General features: G+C 43.1%; 1 protein-coding gene across 1 annotated transcript; it reads right to left on the bottom strand.

Annotated features, from left to right (window-relative positions):
* Window positions 1–7363: 7363 nt before the first annotated feature.
* Window positions 7364–16496, bottom strand: ppp1cab (protein phosphatase 1, catalytic subunit, alpha isozyme b). Its single transcript, XM_076034310.1, has 7 exons — window positions 16106–16496; window positions 14990–15121; window positions 14192–14422; window positions 13706–13810; window positions 12119–12342; window positions 9647–9781; window positions 7364–8395 (listed from the first exon to the last, which is right to left on the bottom strand). Exons 1-7 carry the CDS (start codon window positions 16158–16160, stop codon window positions 8303–8305), a joined length of 975 nt encoding a protein of 324 aa, XP_075890425.1. The 5' UTR covers window positions 16161–16496; the 3' UTR covers window positions 7364–8302.
* Window positions 16497–16544: the final 48 nt, after the last annotated feature.

The raw sequence follows: 16544 nt of genomic DNA, 5'->3' as shown, positions 1-16544 counted from the left end.
CAGAGGATCATCCAGAGGGGAGGTGGTGGTGGTCATGGATGGGGCAGCGGGGAGGGGGGGGGGGTAGAAATGTGAGTGATGGCTCAACTGGTCTGTGCTGAGGAAGGTGGCCTAGGAGGGCAGGAGAGAAGCCGGAGCCATACGCAGGAAGAGGCCCAAGAAGATCCGTAACGTTTGAGAGAGAACTTTTACCGCATCTTTTACGAAACGCGACATCAGGTTTGATGTGTGACTTGGGAACACAAAAACACGCAAAAGCTCGAACATCAGCGTCCGTATTGATGTCGAGCTCGGCACACAACATGCATGGTTGAAATTAAAATAAAATAAAACAATGATGATTAAACCAACTTAACAGTGTCGTGGAATTGATGAAGAACTGAGGAAAGTGATTCTCCAGAGGGGAGGGAGGGGGACAAGAATGCCGGGGTGGGGAGTGGGGGTGTGAGGGTGAGGGTGAGGCAGCTTGAGTGTCACACTATCACACCTCAGAAGAAAAGCCCAGGCTGCAGATACAGGAGGATAGAGTTTTATGTCTCCTTTTTTATAAGAAGAAGAGGAGGCAGCGGGGAGGTATGCAACTGTACTCTGGTGCAGCTGATGATCTGAGCCCTCTGTACTGCATTAACTGAAGCACAATGGCCCCGTGTGGCGAATACAGTGAACTGGGAGTGCATTTGGCCATTAAAATGCATCTATGAATTAAAATAAAAAGAATCACATATTCACAACGTGTTGTATTTGAATAAAGATTTCCAACAATGTTATCATTATTATTTTATTTTTTTCCGGCAAGGCCGCTTTGTTTTGTATTCTGAATAACCATACAAGAAAGTTTATCTGGAGAAAACAAAGTCTGCCATAAAACTCAAACTTGAACACAAACACGGTTGATTTACTGTTTGTTTGAACAGCAGTAAACAGGTTCCGTCGGGTTAGTCGCTGCTGCTGATCCATACACTCACAGGTGGCGCTGCTCATCACGGTCGACAGCAGCGACCCGCAGCACATCTTCTGACTTTTTACTATTTCATATTTTATTTTATCTTTTAACGTAACGAGTTGCGATCTCTGAAGTTTATTTATGGCCCTTTTTTTTTTTTTACTGCTCCGGATGTCGGCCCTCCGCACGCACGCTGGCAGGGGGCTTTGACGTATCGTGTTGCGTTTGATAGCCGCAGTAATTTTGTTAGTCTACCGAGTACAAACTGAAACACAAGTCGGGCCAAACACAACTGAGTTTTAAAGGAAAACGGATGATGACCGACATCCACAATGTTCACATGCAGAATCGCGCACCGCACCGCGATCAGTCTAACCGGCGGTTTGAAAGTGAAGAGGTAACTTTGATCCGGAAAATAATGTTCTCAAAATAAGCAGCGGCTAACTCATTGTCCTATTGCTGCTATTACCTAGAAACAAGATAAATAAGTTGAAGTGTGTAGTGAATTTTCATTTCCATTACATTAGTGTCTCTTTCAAAGCCGTTAAACTTCTAGTGACACAGTCAAATTCGACTTTTGTGGAGCCTCTGCTTGCAGGACTAGTTATTTATTTAAATTTCACACCAAATTTACCCTGTAAGTGATCATTTTCACAGCTGCCGCGCGGCCCCTGTGATTTACGTGACCTCCACCGCTCTCATCAGGGTGCGAATGACAATAAAATCCGGTTTAAGACTTTCCACGAGCCAGTAAAAGTGACAAGAAAAGACTTGAAGGGCAACATTTTCCTCCGCAAACACGCGACTTTATTTTCATTGTCACTTTCCTCTACTTATTAAAACATGACCACAGGACTGTTATTTTAATTGATTATAAACTATTTCTGTTTTTGAATCTTCTCTAGTGAGACTTATTACTCCAGGAACAAACAGTGAAAAACTCCACCAATTCTTTGATTTCCATTTTATAAAACATAGCCAAACTTTATTTTTTTATGTGTAATCTCAGATGAGAGACATTCTTCTAAATTGTATTTTGTTCACATCCCAGAATTGTGCTAAATACAGCATAAATGGGCATTTGACCATGACATACTGTCAGTATGCTGCATAAGTGGAACTGCGTGTTTGGAGCATATACGCTATTGGTCTATTTGTGACACAATCGTGAGCGTGTGGTGCTCCCCCACAGAGAATGTCTAAAATAGGAAGTTGTTTTGTGGCAGCTTTCAAGTTTCCAATCAGCTGCCGGGGTCCAACTGACCCGACCATTTGGCCTTCTGCGGAGGAGCAACCTCTCACCCAAAAGGAGAGAGCGAGAGCAGAAACAGGATCAGTGCATTTTTCAAACCTTGACATGAGATTAAACAAAACCAGAGCCGTCGGCTTAAAGCACACAAACACTTTTCTTTCTTTTGCAAAGTGGAGTGGATGCATGCATGTGGTCGCAGGACTGTTTAAACTCATTTATAAACTCAATTCAAGTCTGAATTAACTAATAGGTGTGTATCTGTATTTTTTGTTCTTATGTGATTTTGTGCTGCAGTTCACGCAGCACAAAAACGACTAGTGCTGTGTTCAGAATGCACATTCAAGCATGAAGCTAAACTGAGGTTGCTTCATTCAAAGGTGCAGAAACATTTGCTGTCCATCTGCCAAGAATAAAGTTTTTTTTTCTTTTTTTCCCCCAGCACGGCCGGCCCAGCGATCTGACGCTGAAGCGTTTTATTCCCGTACTGTTCGCACCAGCGCACCACCGGCTCTGTTTCACCCGGCTCTGCTGCTGCTCTCCGGGCCACAGCTGTTGTGCAGCCACTGACCTCTGAGATTTGAGGGGCTGCGATCGGGGTCGGCCTGTCAGTGTCTCCCTCAGGCCACGGCAGTGACATTTAACTCAATATCCCAGTAGGATAAGGTTTCCCCCCCTCACCCTCCCACCCCCCGACCCTCGGCTCCAGCTCCACTCCATCTTCCGCTTCAACCCACGGAGGTGTCGGAGGGGCTGCGGCTCCGGAGGAACTACTACTACAGTGTAAAGAAGCGCCGGCGTGCTGGGACACCCTGCCCTCCCTCCCCAAATCCACCTCCCCCAACCCCCTGCGAACATGCCACACCCTCGTGCCAGTCGGAGGGATCACCATGTGCCGTCTTCAGCCCCGCGGAGCCCTTACCAGTCCTTCACTTGTGAACTCTATACTTGTTCCCGGCTCTGAGCAAGTGTTAAGTGCCGCGGTGGTGCAGCTTTACGCGCGCCTCGTCTTATGCAACTAAGTCCGTCTCTGCTGACTTGCACGGCGCCGGGCTGAGCGAGAGGGACGAAGCGACATTTGTCAGCCAAGGCGGAAAGACCCGAAATGTTTTTTAATCCCCGAAAAGAACGGCAAACTTTTATTTCTATACTTGAGAAGGTTGTGCCTCTGGGTGCAAACTGAGTTGTTGAGTGGAGTCCCTCAAGGCTCCGTACTGGGACCGTGGTTTCTTCAACATGCTGTGTCACTGGAGGGTCTGCTCTGCTACTTTCAACTCTGCTCGGATATGTCTAGTAAATTAACAGCGGCCCACCATTCTTAGAACACATCAGAAAACATCAAGGCAGAGACCACTTTAGCAACCTATAACTAAAATTCAAAAAAGAATTTTATAATATTACTGTTACATGCAGCACATTTCCTGGGGTCTTGAATGACAAAAAGCTCTGGAAAGAAGATGAGCATGATGGAGAGTGTTGGTGGCAATCAGCGAGGTATCAGTGGCCTTAGTGACATCACAAATGGATCATTCCCAAAACTGTATATAAAGCACACGCTTACACTGTGGACATAGCAAAAGAAGCAAAGGATGTTGATGGAAGTTCAGTAAGAAAGTTGACAGATAATTTTATTATTTAAAAAACATATTTATTTGAAGTCACATGCGTCAGTATTTCTTGACTAAGCCAAAATGTATTTTGACTTTCCAAACAGTACAAACTCAAACACTAATGTCAGTTGAAGAAGCACTTGGACATGCAAGATGCCTTTGGATGACTTTGCATCATTTATAATTTATGCCGTTCCGCCTTTCTCGCCAATCTTAAAATTTAATATCTCCAAACTGCCTCATGACTAAATAATGTACGGTACCGAGAGAACATAATTGCCGCGCCGAATTAAGGAAGAGCATGAAGTAGCTACAGTGTCACTGTGAGCTGGGCACTTGTTACAGCATTAGCTAATAGTAATAATAGACGTGGCAGCTGAGTCTCTGAATCCAGGATTCCTGAGCGGCTATAAATAGAGCAGGTGACACCGTGCCTCTGGGCATGGCACCACAACAGCTTTGTGGCTTTTTTTATGTGGGAATGCCGCATCTTAAGTTCAGCCTGCACTTTGGTGGCGCGTTTCATTTATTGTAGGAAAATAAGATAGGATGACATGCGAGCGCGCACTTGGCTCCACAGCGCCGGCCGGCGGGCTCCATGTGGTGGGTTGTTCACACCATTCCACACACATGGGACCGCGCTATAACAGCAACAGGGGGAGCTGACAGGAAACTGATCCCGTTGATCAAATGTGGATTTCATTTTACTGATACTGTGTTGTTTACTTGGATACATTTTTAGAGTCCGGCCCCCAGTTGTTGGTAGGGTGTTGAAACAGTGGTAAAGCACTCTACGGCTGCAGAACTCAAACCCTTTATGTGTAGTCACAGATAGTCAGCAGTGTTTTTATTTTGTTTAATTTTTTGCAGAACATACTTTCACCTGTGACAAGACACAGCGTCAGTCTAGAGCAGCTGTGGGCAAACTTTTTGACTGGTGGGTTCTCAAATTTGACAGAGGCACCTATAAATATGTATGAGGGATATGTAGAAAACATATCATGTAACTTTAATGTCAATTGAAAATGAACAAAAGCTGCAGTGACGACAAAGTATGTGTATTTGATTCCCCATAGTATTTCTCTCTTTATTGAAATAACTCTTATTGAAAAATGGATGAAATACAGCTATTTTATGACTTACTTACTATTGATACAATTTCCTCAAGTTTGGTGGGCCAGATTAAAAAGCTTAATGGGCCACATGTGGCCCCCAGGCCGTAGTTTGCCCATGCCTTGTCTAGAGCCAGTGTGGACATTGATGTTTTCAGTCATGGAGATAAGTGAATATGTTCAGGAAGAAACGTGTTAAGGAAGCATATTGACCTTCACATCACTGACACCAATTTAAACTCTCCTGTGTCATAAACAAAAAAAAAAAACTTGCAACAAAATATCACTGCTGTAAGATGCGTTATCTTGCCACTGCCAGAGAGTGGAGCTGCAGTATTGAGTTCTGACCCACGTGCCCTCCCATCCAATCCCGGCCAGGGCTCAGATGTCCATCAAGACTTTTCACGCCATTGTTTATTTGAAACCTTTCTAAGTATGAACACGAGTACAAGGATATGCATCAACACGAGGAATAGATTAAAATAACAGCTACTGGGAAAAAACATCATTGTGGTGTCCCTCGTTCTCTTAGAAATCATTAAGAGCGTATACCACGGCCTAACACTAGGGGGAATATGATCTGCTCAGACTTCATGGAGGTATTTAGACAGCAGGAAACAGATTTTTTTTTTATTATTTTTTTCCTTCAGGATGACTGGGGCCATCTGCACAACAAAATCCTTCTGGCGTTTCATAATAGCCAACATTAATTACAGCACCAAGTGTCTCAGGCAAGAATAGCAACATGAAGTAACGTGCAGTATCTGGTATCGTTTAAAAGATGAAGTCTTTGACTATCTTCAGTTTCTCGTCTATTTTCAATTGTCCCATCCAGCCAAGAGGCCAAGATATCTGGGTGAGCTGCCAACACTACCGGGGGAAACTGTGCCAAGAAAATTAACTGCAATCTGGAAAATTAACTGGAGGGGACAAAAACAACTTTAAAAAAAATACAGTCCTGTGTATCATTTTCATGCAACAATACTTTTAAACAAAATGAATTTTTGATTTGAATTCAGTCAATATGATTTCATGGAGGGCTGCAGTTGCGTGTCAGACTACAGCCAGATTGAAAATGTGATGGGTAGGATGACTCAGGCTTTTGATTATAGTAGTAATTTATCAGTGAAGGAGAATCAGAATGGCTGTTAAAAATCAGAAGAACATTTAGTTGCCTTCAGATTTACATCAAATGAGATCAATATACAGTATAAGGAACTGCCCGATTTCAGTGGAACCTCTGCTGCAATTGTTGCCCCCACATTTATAAAATATAATATATAAAATATATATATATATATATATATATATATATATATATTTTTTTTTTTTTTTTTTGGTCCATTTAGAAGTTTTCTTTTTAAATTCTGCAACCATTTCTTGTCAGCAACCACCCCACACATCGTCTACAACTAGAAGGTAAAATGATGGACAATCTGCAACTGGAAGGTAAAATGATGGACAGAGCGTCTTGAGGAGGGGTACTGCTGACAGGAAGATGAATGAAAGTGAATTGAGCCAGGGGAAATGCCAAGGAAAGAAACTGGATCCTGGATAAATATAGAATGCGGAACGTTAAAGAGTTGTCACTTAGAAAACGTTCAACACTGTGTAGCAACAAAAAGTGAATCTCACTATTACCGTAAAAGCATTTCAGCCATATGGCCCCATCTTTTCAGCTGAATGAAAAAAATATGTAAAAGACGTGAAAAACTAGTGAAACATTTCACATTCATTTTGGGTGCAGATTGTATTCTTTTTTTGCGAAATATTAAATAACTGCTCCTGGTCATTTTTATTACTTTTTAAATTAATAGTAAACACGAAATTACATGCGGTGCCTAACAACCGAGTATTGAAAAGAGATCAACAGCATCCTCCAGTGGACAGAAAGTGAAGTGAATTCGAGTGGACATATTTTCCACAAAGGAATCAGTGTACATTTACCAGGATTCCTTAAAATTTATTTTAAAAAACAGCCAACATATAGATATTATTTACTTGTTTTTTGTTTTGTTTTTTAACATAAATTCTAACAAAAACAAACAAACAATGGATGTAAAAAAAGGCACTCAAAATCATTTTGCTCAATGATTTGGCAGATTTTCCGTTGCTCCAACTGCTTAATTTTAATGCTTCATGTCAATGGTGTAGAGATAAAACACTGTAGACTTTTTTGACTGGGATGGTCAGGGATTAACATTCAGTTGTTGCTGGTCACAAAAGTATGTAATCAAACAGCGTCTGGGGTTCATGAAACTATGGATCATAAATCTGAATAATTCAATAAATAATAACCTTATTTTATAAATTAAATCTGACTTGATGAAATATTTTATTGAAAAATATTTGTGAAGTGAAAAAAAAAAGATTTTGACAAGTAATGTATTACAAACTAAATAAATCATATGTATGCATTGCAACAAATAAACAGACTGCACAGGAGGTATTTTATTTCAGATTCTCGCTTTATTGGTCAACTTGATGAAAGACTACAAAACGAATTCACAAAAAATCTCTTTCAAGTAATCAAATCTGTACAAACCTAAAACTGTATGGTTTTTTTTTTACAGCTCTGGCTCATATGAATCTGAAGTCAAACGCGCAAAAGTGTGTGTCTGTTTATGCGTGCGTGCGTGCGTGTGCACGTGTGTGTGCGTGTGTGCATACGTCTGTAGCTTGTACCTATGGAACAGGGTGAGATGCTGCTTCCTGTTAGGGGGAAAACTAAATGCCACACTCAGACAGGCAAGACTCTGCATGCACACAGACGCACACAGACGCGCGCACACACGCACACGCCCGTGTTTGACATTTTACAGTACAGAGGATGGGGAGGGCAAAACACTCTCTCTCCACTTGTACGGACACACATCGCCAGCTGGCGGCGGAGAGTTTGCTGAGGAAAGTCGCCGAGTCAGCAATTTCCCCGCACTTTTAATTCCCGAACCCTGCGTTTCAGTCAAAATCACTGTACAGACAGACAACGACTGTGGTTTTAACCATTCCAGTGAGGAGCAGTAAGAGAGGGGGAAAGAAAATAAAAAGAGAAGAAAAAAAAAATCTCTAATACTTTCGCACAAAAATTTTACACGTGCACACATGATTTTAATGCTCACCGGCAGACGAGGCGGCTTTTTCGTCATCTGCGCCACGCACACTCACGCTCGCACTCGGACAATTTGTAACATTAAATGTTTTTTTAAGAAGTACAGATAAAAAAGGAAAAAAAAGCCCTGGGTATAGGTTTGATTTCTGGCTGTTTGGTGAAAGAAAGGAGAAAAGAGGTAGAGAGGGCAGTAGGTAGGGTCAAGGGGGGAGTGGGTCAGGAGGGGGGACGGGAGGGGGGGTGGTCCGGGGTCGGAGGTCGAGGGCAAAACTACTCTTGTCATTTCTTAGCTTTCCGTGGGGGGGTGACCGGGCGGCCGGAGCCCATGCCTCCGCCGCTGTAGAACAGCTTCTTGTCTGCCGGTTTGAGAATCTGGGACAGAGCAGACGGAGAGAAACACTTCAGCAGGAATTCCACAACCACGATAACAGTCAGTAGCTGCGTTTCCAATACAGTTTGACGCAAAATGAAAGTGGTTTTTCTAAAGGTTCGACAAAGTACAATTGTAATTTGCAGGTGTTTCCATTTTTAGGTGTGAAGTTGCAATAAGCCGTAATTCTCGTAAAATCTCGTCCCATGACAATTACGAGAACTCGCGCGGGACATAATTCTCGTCAAGTCTCGGCAGCAAGATTCACGAGGATTACGTTTGCGTTTGTTTGCCGTCAAGGATGGTTGTTATATTTTTCTCTTTGATCGCTTGTAAAAAATATTGCGTCTCCTCCTCCGTCCAAACATAACAAGCCATTTTTACTCGAAGTGAACTGGTCATGTAATCACGTACGTCGCGTCCGGTGACGCGTAAATGTGAAAAAAGTGTTTCCATGACACTTTTGCAATATTTTCCTCTATATTGCTACATCTGAAAAACCACCTCATGAGAGCGTCAAAGCCTTTTAGCCGTATGTGAGAGGTCTTTCGAAGTTCAGGTGTTTCCATTACAAGTATTTTATCGCAATATTGAGCTTTTGCACAATTCTAGCGGTAATGGAAACGCAACTTGTGTGTTCACATGGATGATAGTAATTTGACTGTGAATAGACCCTCTTTGGATTTTTTTTATATTTTATATCTTTTCCTGACTGGTTTGCAAGTGTAAAGCTTTTATTGGGTTACTAGAAACAAAACCAAAAGAAGCTTCGGCAGCTTTCGTCCAAATACAGACACCTGCTGATTACCTGCACAGCCGGGACAAATAAGCAGCGCAACAGACGTGGTTGGAGGGTTAGAAAACGGCCCACGTCCTGCAACCTGCTGCCCTGGAGTTGGACACAGCGGCGGCCTCGCACCACCAGAGGTGAGGACAAGTTTACTATCTGCTGACGCTCTCTTCTTGGGGCGGATAATCCCGATACGCAACATGAGACGCCAGACATTTAATTGAGCCCGAAATAAATCACAAGAAGTGCAGCAGGTTGCACTGTAAAAAATATGAGCATGTGCGGTGGAGATGGAGGGTAATCAAAGCCGGGACGCCAGCTAGGATCACCAGAACCTGGTAGTGAATATCTACATTTCTCTGTGTGCACCAAAGCACCACATCCTGAACTGGATTAAAACCCAGGACTAGGCTCTTTGCCGACTTTGCTCACAGGCACTGCGGCAGGGTGAGGAACTTCTTACCTGGAAGGAGCACATGAGGGTCTCGTCTACGCTCATCATGGCGCCGGCGTTGTCGAACTCGCCGCAGTAGTTGGGGGCTGAGAACAGCGTCACCAGCTGCCTCTTTGCAAAGAACTCGTATCCGTCTTCAACCACCTGGCGAAGCAACGACACTTCATTAGTGGCTGCTTCCGACATATATATATGTATGTACGTATGTATGTATGTATGTATGTATGTATGTATGTATGTGACACAGTGGCTGAGCTTTTTGAGTATTTTTTTAAAAAGAAAATACATTTCACGCAGTCAATGACATTTTTAGTTTGTTTTTTTTAAATGTCTTTTTGACTTTCATTTCGATTTAGTACAATGTCATGAATAGTTTTATGTTTTTCAAATAACGTATTCAAATTCTATAATTAAAGCTGTGTGCTCCACTCAGCTGACCTACCTGTGAAACTGCCTCCGTCGCTGCGTAAATTAAACTGCTGCTAAATAAGTTTGCTTGTCGCTAAGAACAAACAAAAAACTCTGACTTGTTCGACTGATAACCGAGTCACTAATCTGTCACTTGCGAACCCGTCTGTTATTCAATTCCCTTAGCAGGCGAGGATGCCGGTCAGCAGGTGCCTGGCCATGCTGGAGGCGTTTCCTCTCCTGGTCTGCGAGACTCTAGAGCATCAGTGTCAAACTCTGGCCCGCAGGCCAAATTTGGCCCACAGTGTAATTGTCTTTGGCCCATGAGGCCAATACAAAATCACTATAGAGCTGGCCCGCCGGTATTATACAGCGCATGTACTGCTGATACTACAAATCCCAGAATGCTCTGCTGGTATTCTGGTGCATCAATCAGGACAGGATGTTCATTGAAGGATATTATTATTGCTTCATTTTATTTATGTTATTTTATTTTTAAATGTATTATCAGCCGGTGGAAAAAGTTTACTATTTGATTTTGCACATGCGCAATATTGAGGTGTTAATGGGGAGTATTAAATGTTGCTTGTTTTATATTCAAGAGTTAAAGCAAAACTTGTTTGGGTCCATATGTAAAGATTTACTGTTATATCTGGAGGAAGATTTTTTTTAAATAAATATCAATGTTGCGACTTTGTCCAGGCCTTACATTTTGGCTCACTTTGGACTGGAGTTTGACACCGCTGGTCTGGAGTCTGTCTCACAGCCAAGCTGAGGTACCCGTCTCGCTGCCTGTCTCTCAGCCCCGACCGTCGACTATACAGACAAAATCAGGCCAATTTTCACTCCGCGCCTCGTTTCTCTGGCCGCAGACTGCAGCAGCCCGCAGGGGAGCTGCATGCTGGAGGCCGTATCTGTCGCTCTCTGTCTGACTTCACACGGCACACGCGCACGTGAGGCAGAGATAGTCGCCGCCCTCCGCTGTGAAAGGGGAGCCAGAGAAGGCGTGGCTGCAGACTCGCAGGCAGCCTGACTTCAGAGGCCTCCGACTCAGAGACGTCAGGAAATGACTAAAACTGAAAACAAGTGGTCGTATTTAATTTTTAACAGTGTAATGGATTTTGGGTTTTTTTCAAATAGAATTAGTGTATTGTGTTACAATCACTGTCTTGTCTATTTTTAATATCATAAGATTGTTTCTGTTTCAACTGTTTAAAACAATTATGCCTGCATCATCTGATGTGCTCCTCAAGCAGCAGCATTGGCGGTAGAAAATACATTAGTCAACCACTCAAGTTACGAGTCACTACGAGCAAAGAGTCGAGATGGTGAAGCAGGAAGTGGAACAAACTGTGTTCAGCAGCCTAGAGGAGCGGTGTGTGCAGTGATACAGGGGCACACGAATGTTTAGCATTTGGACCAGATGATTAAGTGTATACGTTGAAATTAGGGATGCAAGTTATCGATCAATTTATTGATTGACCTTATCGATCGATTAATGATTAATTGATAAGCGGCATTTCTTCCTGAGATCCTAAATTTCACAATGAAAAATGTGTAAGGAACACATTATTTAACCCTTAAATAATGTTGAGAGTCCAATGTGACCCCTTTTTACATTAGAGAACAGTAAAAACACCCTCAACATTTATCCTGACTTTAGGGTGTCTTCTAATAGGTCACTTTTTTAAGCTGTTTAAAAGTAACTTGTTCTAGGTATATTATGACTATCACAGTATATACAGGTGAATTGTTCTTTCATGCCACTACACTGTCATCATGATATTACCTACCCATGTACAAAATGTTCAATTATCTGGGGCTAATTCAATTTAATTAACTAAATTCTTGGAGCCATTTTCATTTCAGGATTTCTGCACACATGCTGAAAAGAAGCAGTGACGAGGGTCCACATGGGGAGCAACGTGACTAACAGTTTTGAATCTGCTCGCAACTGCATGATAGTAATGGGACAGAGTGGGATATTCATTTCCATTTGCCATGGAAACAGCCAAGAGGGGAGGAAAAAGAAAGAATTAAATAATAATTTAAATAAAAGCGCTGTGCGCTCACCTGATGGGCCCGACAGATGAGGTCCATGTCGTGTTTGTGAAGGAACTTGGTGACCACGTCTGCGCCAAAAGTGAAGGAGACGCCGCGGTCGTTTTCGCCCCATCCCAGCACGTCTTTGTCCGGGTCGGCCCACAGCAGGTCGCACAGCAGGCCCTGGTCGGGCACGTCGGTGGGACGCATGACCCTCCGGACCTGCTCCATGGACTGGAGGTCTGGTGACAGGCCTGCAGGGGGTTCACGAGTTAGAATGTTTCATTGCTGGATGTGGGGGTGAACACGATGTTATGGCTCTGGAAGTTCTGGGTTCGAGTGGTGCCAGAGTTTTGAAAAGACTTTTCCTAAAGGATTCTTCTTTTCTTAGACACGGACTGCTGAAGGTAAGAGTCACACAGCCGACAGCCAGGCCTTATCCACACGCAAGTGGGTATTTTTAAAAACATGTCCATCCCCCGGAAATCAATAGAAATCTTTCCACACTACGGTATTTTAAAAATAATCCCATCCGCATAAAACCACATACGCGCTTTGTCAGGCAAAGTCTGTGTTTGCCAAAAACACGAGGCAAAGCTGTCATCTTCACGCATAAAGACACGTCAGCCAATCAGAAACCTGTAGAAACTCAAAACAGCACATGAGTAACAAAATGGCCCAACAATAACTCAGAGCAGTGAGTGTGGAGAGAGACTAGTATTAACAGTCAGCTCTGTCATACTAGAAATGTGATGAGCGTCCAGTCATGTTAGGTAGAACACTTCACTTTATGAACAGGGTTGCTAAGTAAACAATGTTCCACACGAGCGACATAAAAATGTCTTTGCTTCATATATACATATATATTAAAAAAGGAAAGGAAAGGAAAAAAAAACACCCCCGTACATGTGTGCAAGATTGAAACTAATTGCTTGCACACCACAACTTAATGAAGACAATCTGAAGTGGGTCACCAAAAGGGCTGTGGCTCCGGAGTTGCCGTGTGACAGAATGTGCTCGATCCTTCCGATGTCTTGCTCCTTATGTAACCTGCCGCTAATGTTTACCCCCATTATCAGCGCCTGCGAGTCTGTTTACATATTTTCTGTAGCGGGTTTCAGGCACAAGATGGCTGTGGCAGGCTGGTGGAGTCACGTTGTCGAGGCCCCCTGGTCCAATCGGTTACACAATTTATGTTCAAAACATCGCCGTGTTCTTTTAGGAACCAAATGATGTTCTTTCTTTTTTTTTTGTTGCTTTTATTGGCCCTGTTTGGGATGCTTTGTACCGTCCGTGGCTGGGGGAGATCTGAGCTTAGCAGCTTTATTATTATTTTTTTTTAGTAACTGCAGCTGCACAACATGAACCAATTATAACATGGAAAAGGTGGATTTGTGCCTCAAATTGTCTGCATGTTTCATTTTTGCTGCAGCAGCAGCGCTTGCAATAAGAAAACGTGTTCTGTAAGCATGACTGCTGAAAGGGCGGGAACAATAAATCCTGAGCAGGCCTGCATGCCTGAACATTGTGTTGACAGTAACTACAGCGCAAAGACACGTGTGTGTGTACGTCGTTCCGGATGAGAGGCGACGGAAGGCACGAGACGGGCAGGAATACCTCCGTGGCAGCAGAAGATCTTCTCGTCCACGATGGCGGCAACGGGCAAGCAGTTGAAGCAGTCGGTGAAGGTCTTCCACAGCTTGATGTTGTATCGTCTCTTACCTGCGAGAGCAAAGTCACCGTTCAATAATTCTAATCTCATCTCGGGGCTGAAAAAACCTCAACGACCGCAGCCATTGCATCACATCGGAAGCTAGACATTTTATATAATCCTGCCTCTGTGAATAGCAATGAGAGGCATGTGATTAATCACTGCTGCCTGATCATGTGTCTCAGCCTGGAGCGAGGTGTGAGAACGGGTTACTGGTGTTTGTAGCTTTTATTATGACTAATGAGTCCCATTCCTTGCCAGAATGAAACAAATGCTGTTACTTCAAATTGAAATGATTCCCTCCATATAGATTAAAATGCTTCCCTCTCACACAAAAAAATCCAAAAAAGGAAATACAAGTCATCACAACAAGATGGTGCAAAGTCACTCACACTCATCATAGAAGCCATATATTCTGTTGATGGAGGCGCACTCATGGTTTCCTCTCAGCAGAAAGAAGTTCTCTGGGTATTTGATCTTGTACGCCAGCAACAGGCAGATGGTCTCCAAGGACTGCTTGCCTCGGTCTACGTAGTCGCCCAGGAACAGGTAGTTGCTCTCCGGCGGGAAGCCGCCATACTCGAAAAGCCTGAGCAGGTCATAGTACTGCCCGTGGACGTCACCTGGTGAGACATCAAGCAAGGATCAAACATTAACAGCGGCCAAAGGTGAGATTGTTGCGTCTACGCGCACAACAACAAAACTCAGAAGGGGGAAAAAAGAACAAAAGGTGTAATCGCTGGCTCTTAATGAAGCACTGCTAGAGCCAATGAATAAATGCGCCACCCTGCACTTAAGTGTGTGTGTGTGTGTGTGTGTGTGTGTGTGTGTGTGGAAGCTGATGATTATTACTGCACTGTGGGATCAGCAGGATGACACAGGGGAGCAACTCCAGGGAGACGTGTGTGCAAAACAAGCCCACATTATCAGTTTCTCCCTCTAGCTGTGCAATAAAGACGCAAGGTCACAGTCACACACTTGCACGGCTGTTTAAACAGCTATGTTGTAATCATTTTTTTTTTGTTAAATATAAAGTGGCCTTTAAAAGTTTTGAAAACGCACAGCATCATGTGAGCCCCCCGTGTGTTAATCCACCACTGTAAGCTACATCAGCCACGTACCGTGTTTGCAAATGCTGTGCAACAACACGAGTGAATTCCCCAGACAGAAAGAAAACAACTAAGCCTCACCACAAATCTTGAGGGGCGCCTCAAGTTCGAGCAGGATTGGCTGGCTGAGGAAGATCTCCCGGGATTTGAGGCAGAGACCACGGATTTCGTTCTCTGTCAGCTGAACATTCTTCCCAGGTCTGGAGCCTTTCACTGTGAGGGAGAGAGAGAGTGAGACAGAGCGAAAAAAAAAGGCCCTCGACAATGACAAAAATCACACTGAACAAATTAATATGTAATCAAAATCTTTGCACCATTCAAATTAGGATTATTAGGCAGGTGCCATTTTCCCCCTCACATTTGTTTTTCAAAATAAACATTGTGATATGACTGTATTGCCACTTGCTGAGCTAAATCGCTTGTATGGTTAAATAGGGCAAAGTGCCACGAAAAATTGGCACACTGTGAGGTCTGATGTTTTGTGCAGGCAGCGTAGTATCCGCAGACAATATCTCCATCATCGTTTCAACAAAATGACTCTCCTTCATCCACTGTGCATGGTATTTCATTAATTCACTGACTATGCAAATTTTAATTGGCATCTATGAAATCCACATTATTTGCAGGGGTTGCACATCTTTTCCCCATTTGTGCAGCAACACATGAGCACATTTTAGTAGGAAACCACCTCATTTGAATGAACGCTCAATCGATGGGGTAAAATGAATCATAAGAATAAGTAAAGGAATGCCACCTGATGAGGAGCCGCTGTTTCCTAATGTCAAGTTACACATGCAAAATATGCAATAAATAATAATATCGCTAAATTACAAAATTAGGGAGAAAAAAATTTGCAAAATATTACATGTAATTATTATTACTAACAATAATATCATGCAAGTTTTTTTTTTTTCCCCCGTTAGCGGCGTTGCAAAGCTTTTTTTTTTTTTTTTTTTTTGTTCCAGGGACAAGACTAAGATAAACTATTTGTTCAATGATTCAACCGGGTTGAGGGACATAATTGTTTATATCTGTCGAGCAGATTGCCGTTTTCACGGACAAATGTGTAACCGGCAAGAAAACCAAGCGTAAAGTTGAACAGCTAAGACAGAAAAGGTTGCTATCGTTGTCTAGCCTGGACAAGCTAAAATGGCTACCTTGGTGAATAAATATCGAGCAAGTTAACGTTACTCTTACCTTCCAGCAGACGTTGTATGATCGAGTCGATGTTCAGCTTGTCGGCTTCTGCCATGCTAGAATTCTATTGGGCTCGATTAAAAAACAACTCCTCAAAATGTTGGACGTCTTTAATATTGGCTGACTACCTAGTTACCGTTAACTGAACTAGTTTTTTAAGCGTTAATCGGCTACCGTTAGCCCGCTAGCTGGCTAACCTTGAGACAGAATTTACAACCTCAAAATTGGAGGCTGGATGTCGAACTATCGGAGATGCGATGGCGCTCATGTACTTTAAAAATCCACTTCGGATACCGCGGGCAGCATCGAGTAGGCGAATTCGCTAAAAGGACGAGTATTTTCTCGTAGGAAGGATTCTCTCTGCGGTAGTTACAAGCACCATGCCATCGACAAAAAGGGCTAGGGGAGCGTTAGCCTCAACGACTATTGAACGGAAGAG

This window comes from Nelusetta ayraudi, unplaced genomic scaffold, assembly GCF_046127955.1.
Source record: "Nelusetta ayraudi isolate G7.1 ecotype Tasmania unplaced genomic scaffold, CSIRO-AGI_Nayr_v1 ptg000042l, whole genome shotgun sequence".
Taxonomy (NCBI): Eukaryota; Metazoa; Chordata; class Actinopteri; order Tetraodontiformes; family Monacanthidae; genus Nelusetta; species Nelusetta ayraudi.
The sequence above is the reverse complement of the archived record's forward strand: the minus strand, read 5'-3'. Positions and strand labels throughout refer to the sequence as shown.

Bases quoted from the DNA above. Each gene is read 5' to 3' on its own strand.
- ppp1cab (XM_076034310.1), bottom strand. From the start codon at position 16,160: ATGGCAGAAGCCGACAAGCTGAACATCGACTCGATCATACAACGTCTG. The intron at 15,122-16,105 runs GTAAGAGTAACG...TCTCCCTCACAG, and splicing joins CATACAACGTCTGCTGGAAG to TGAAAGGCTCCAGACCTGGG. The intron at 9,782-12,118 runs GTGAGCGCACAG...TTGCTTCGCCAG, and splicing joins TCATCTGTCGGGCCCATCAG to GTGGTTGAAGACGGATACGA.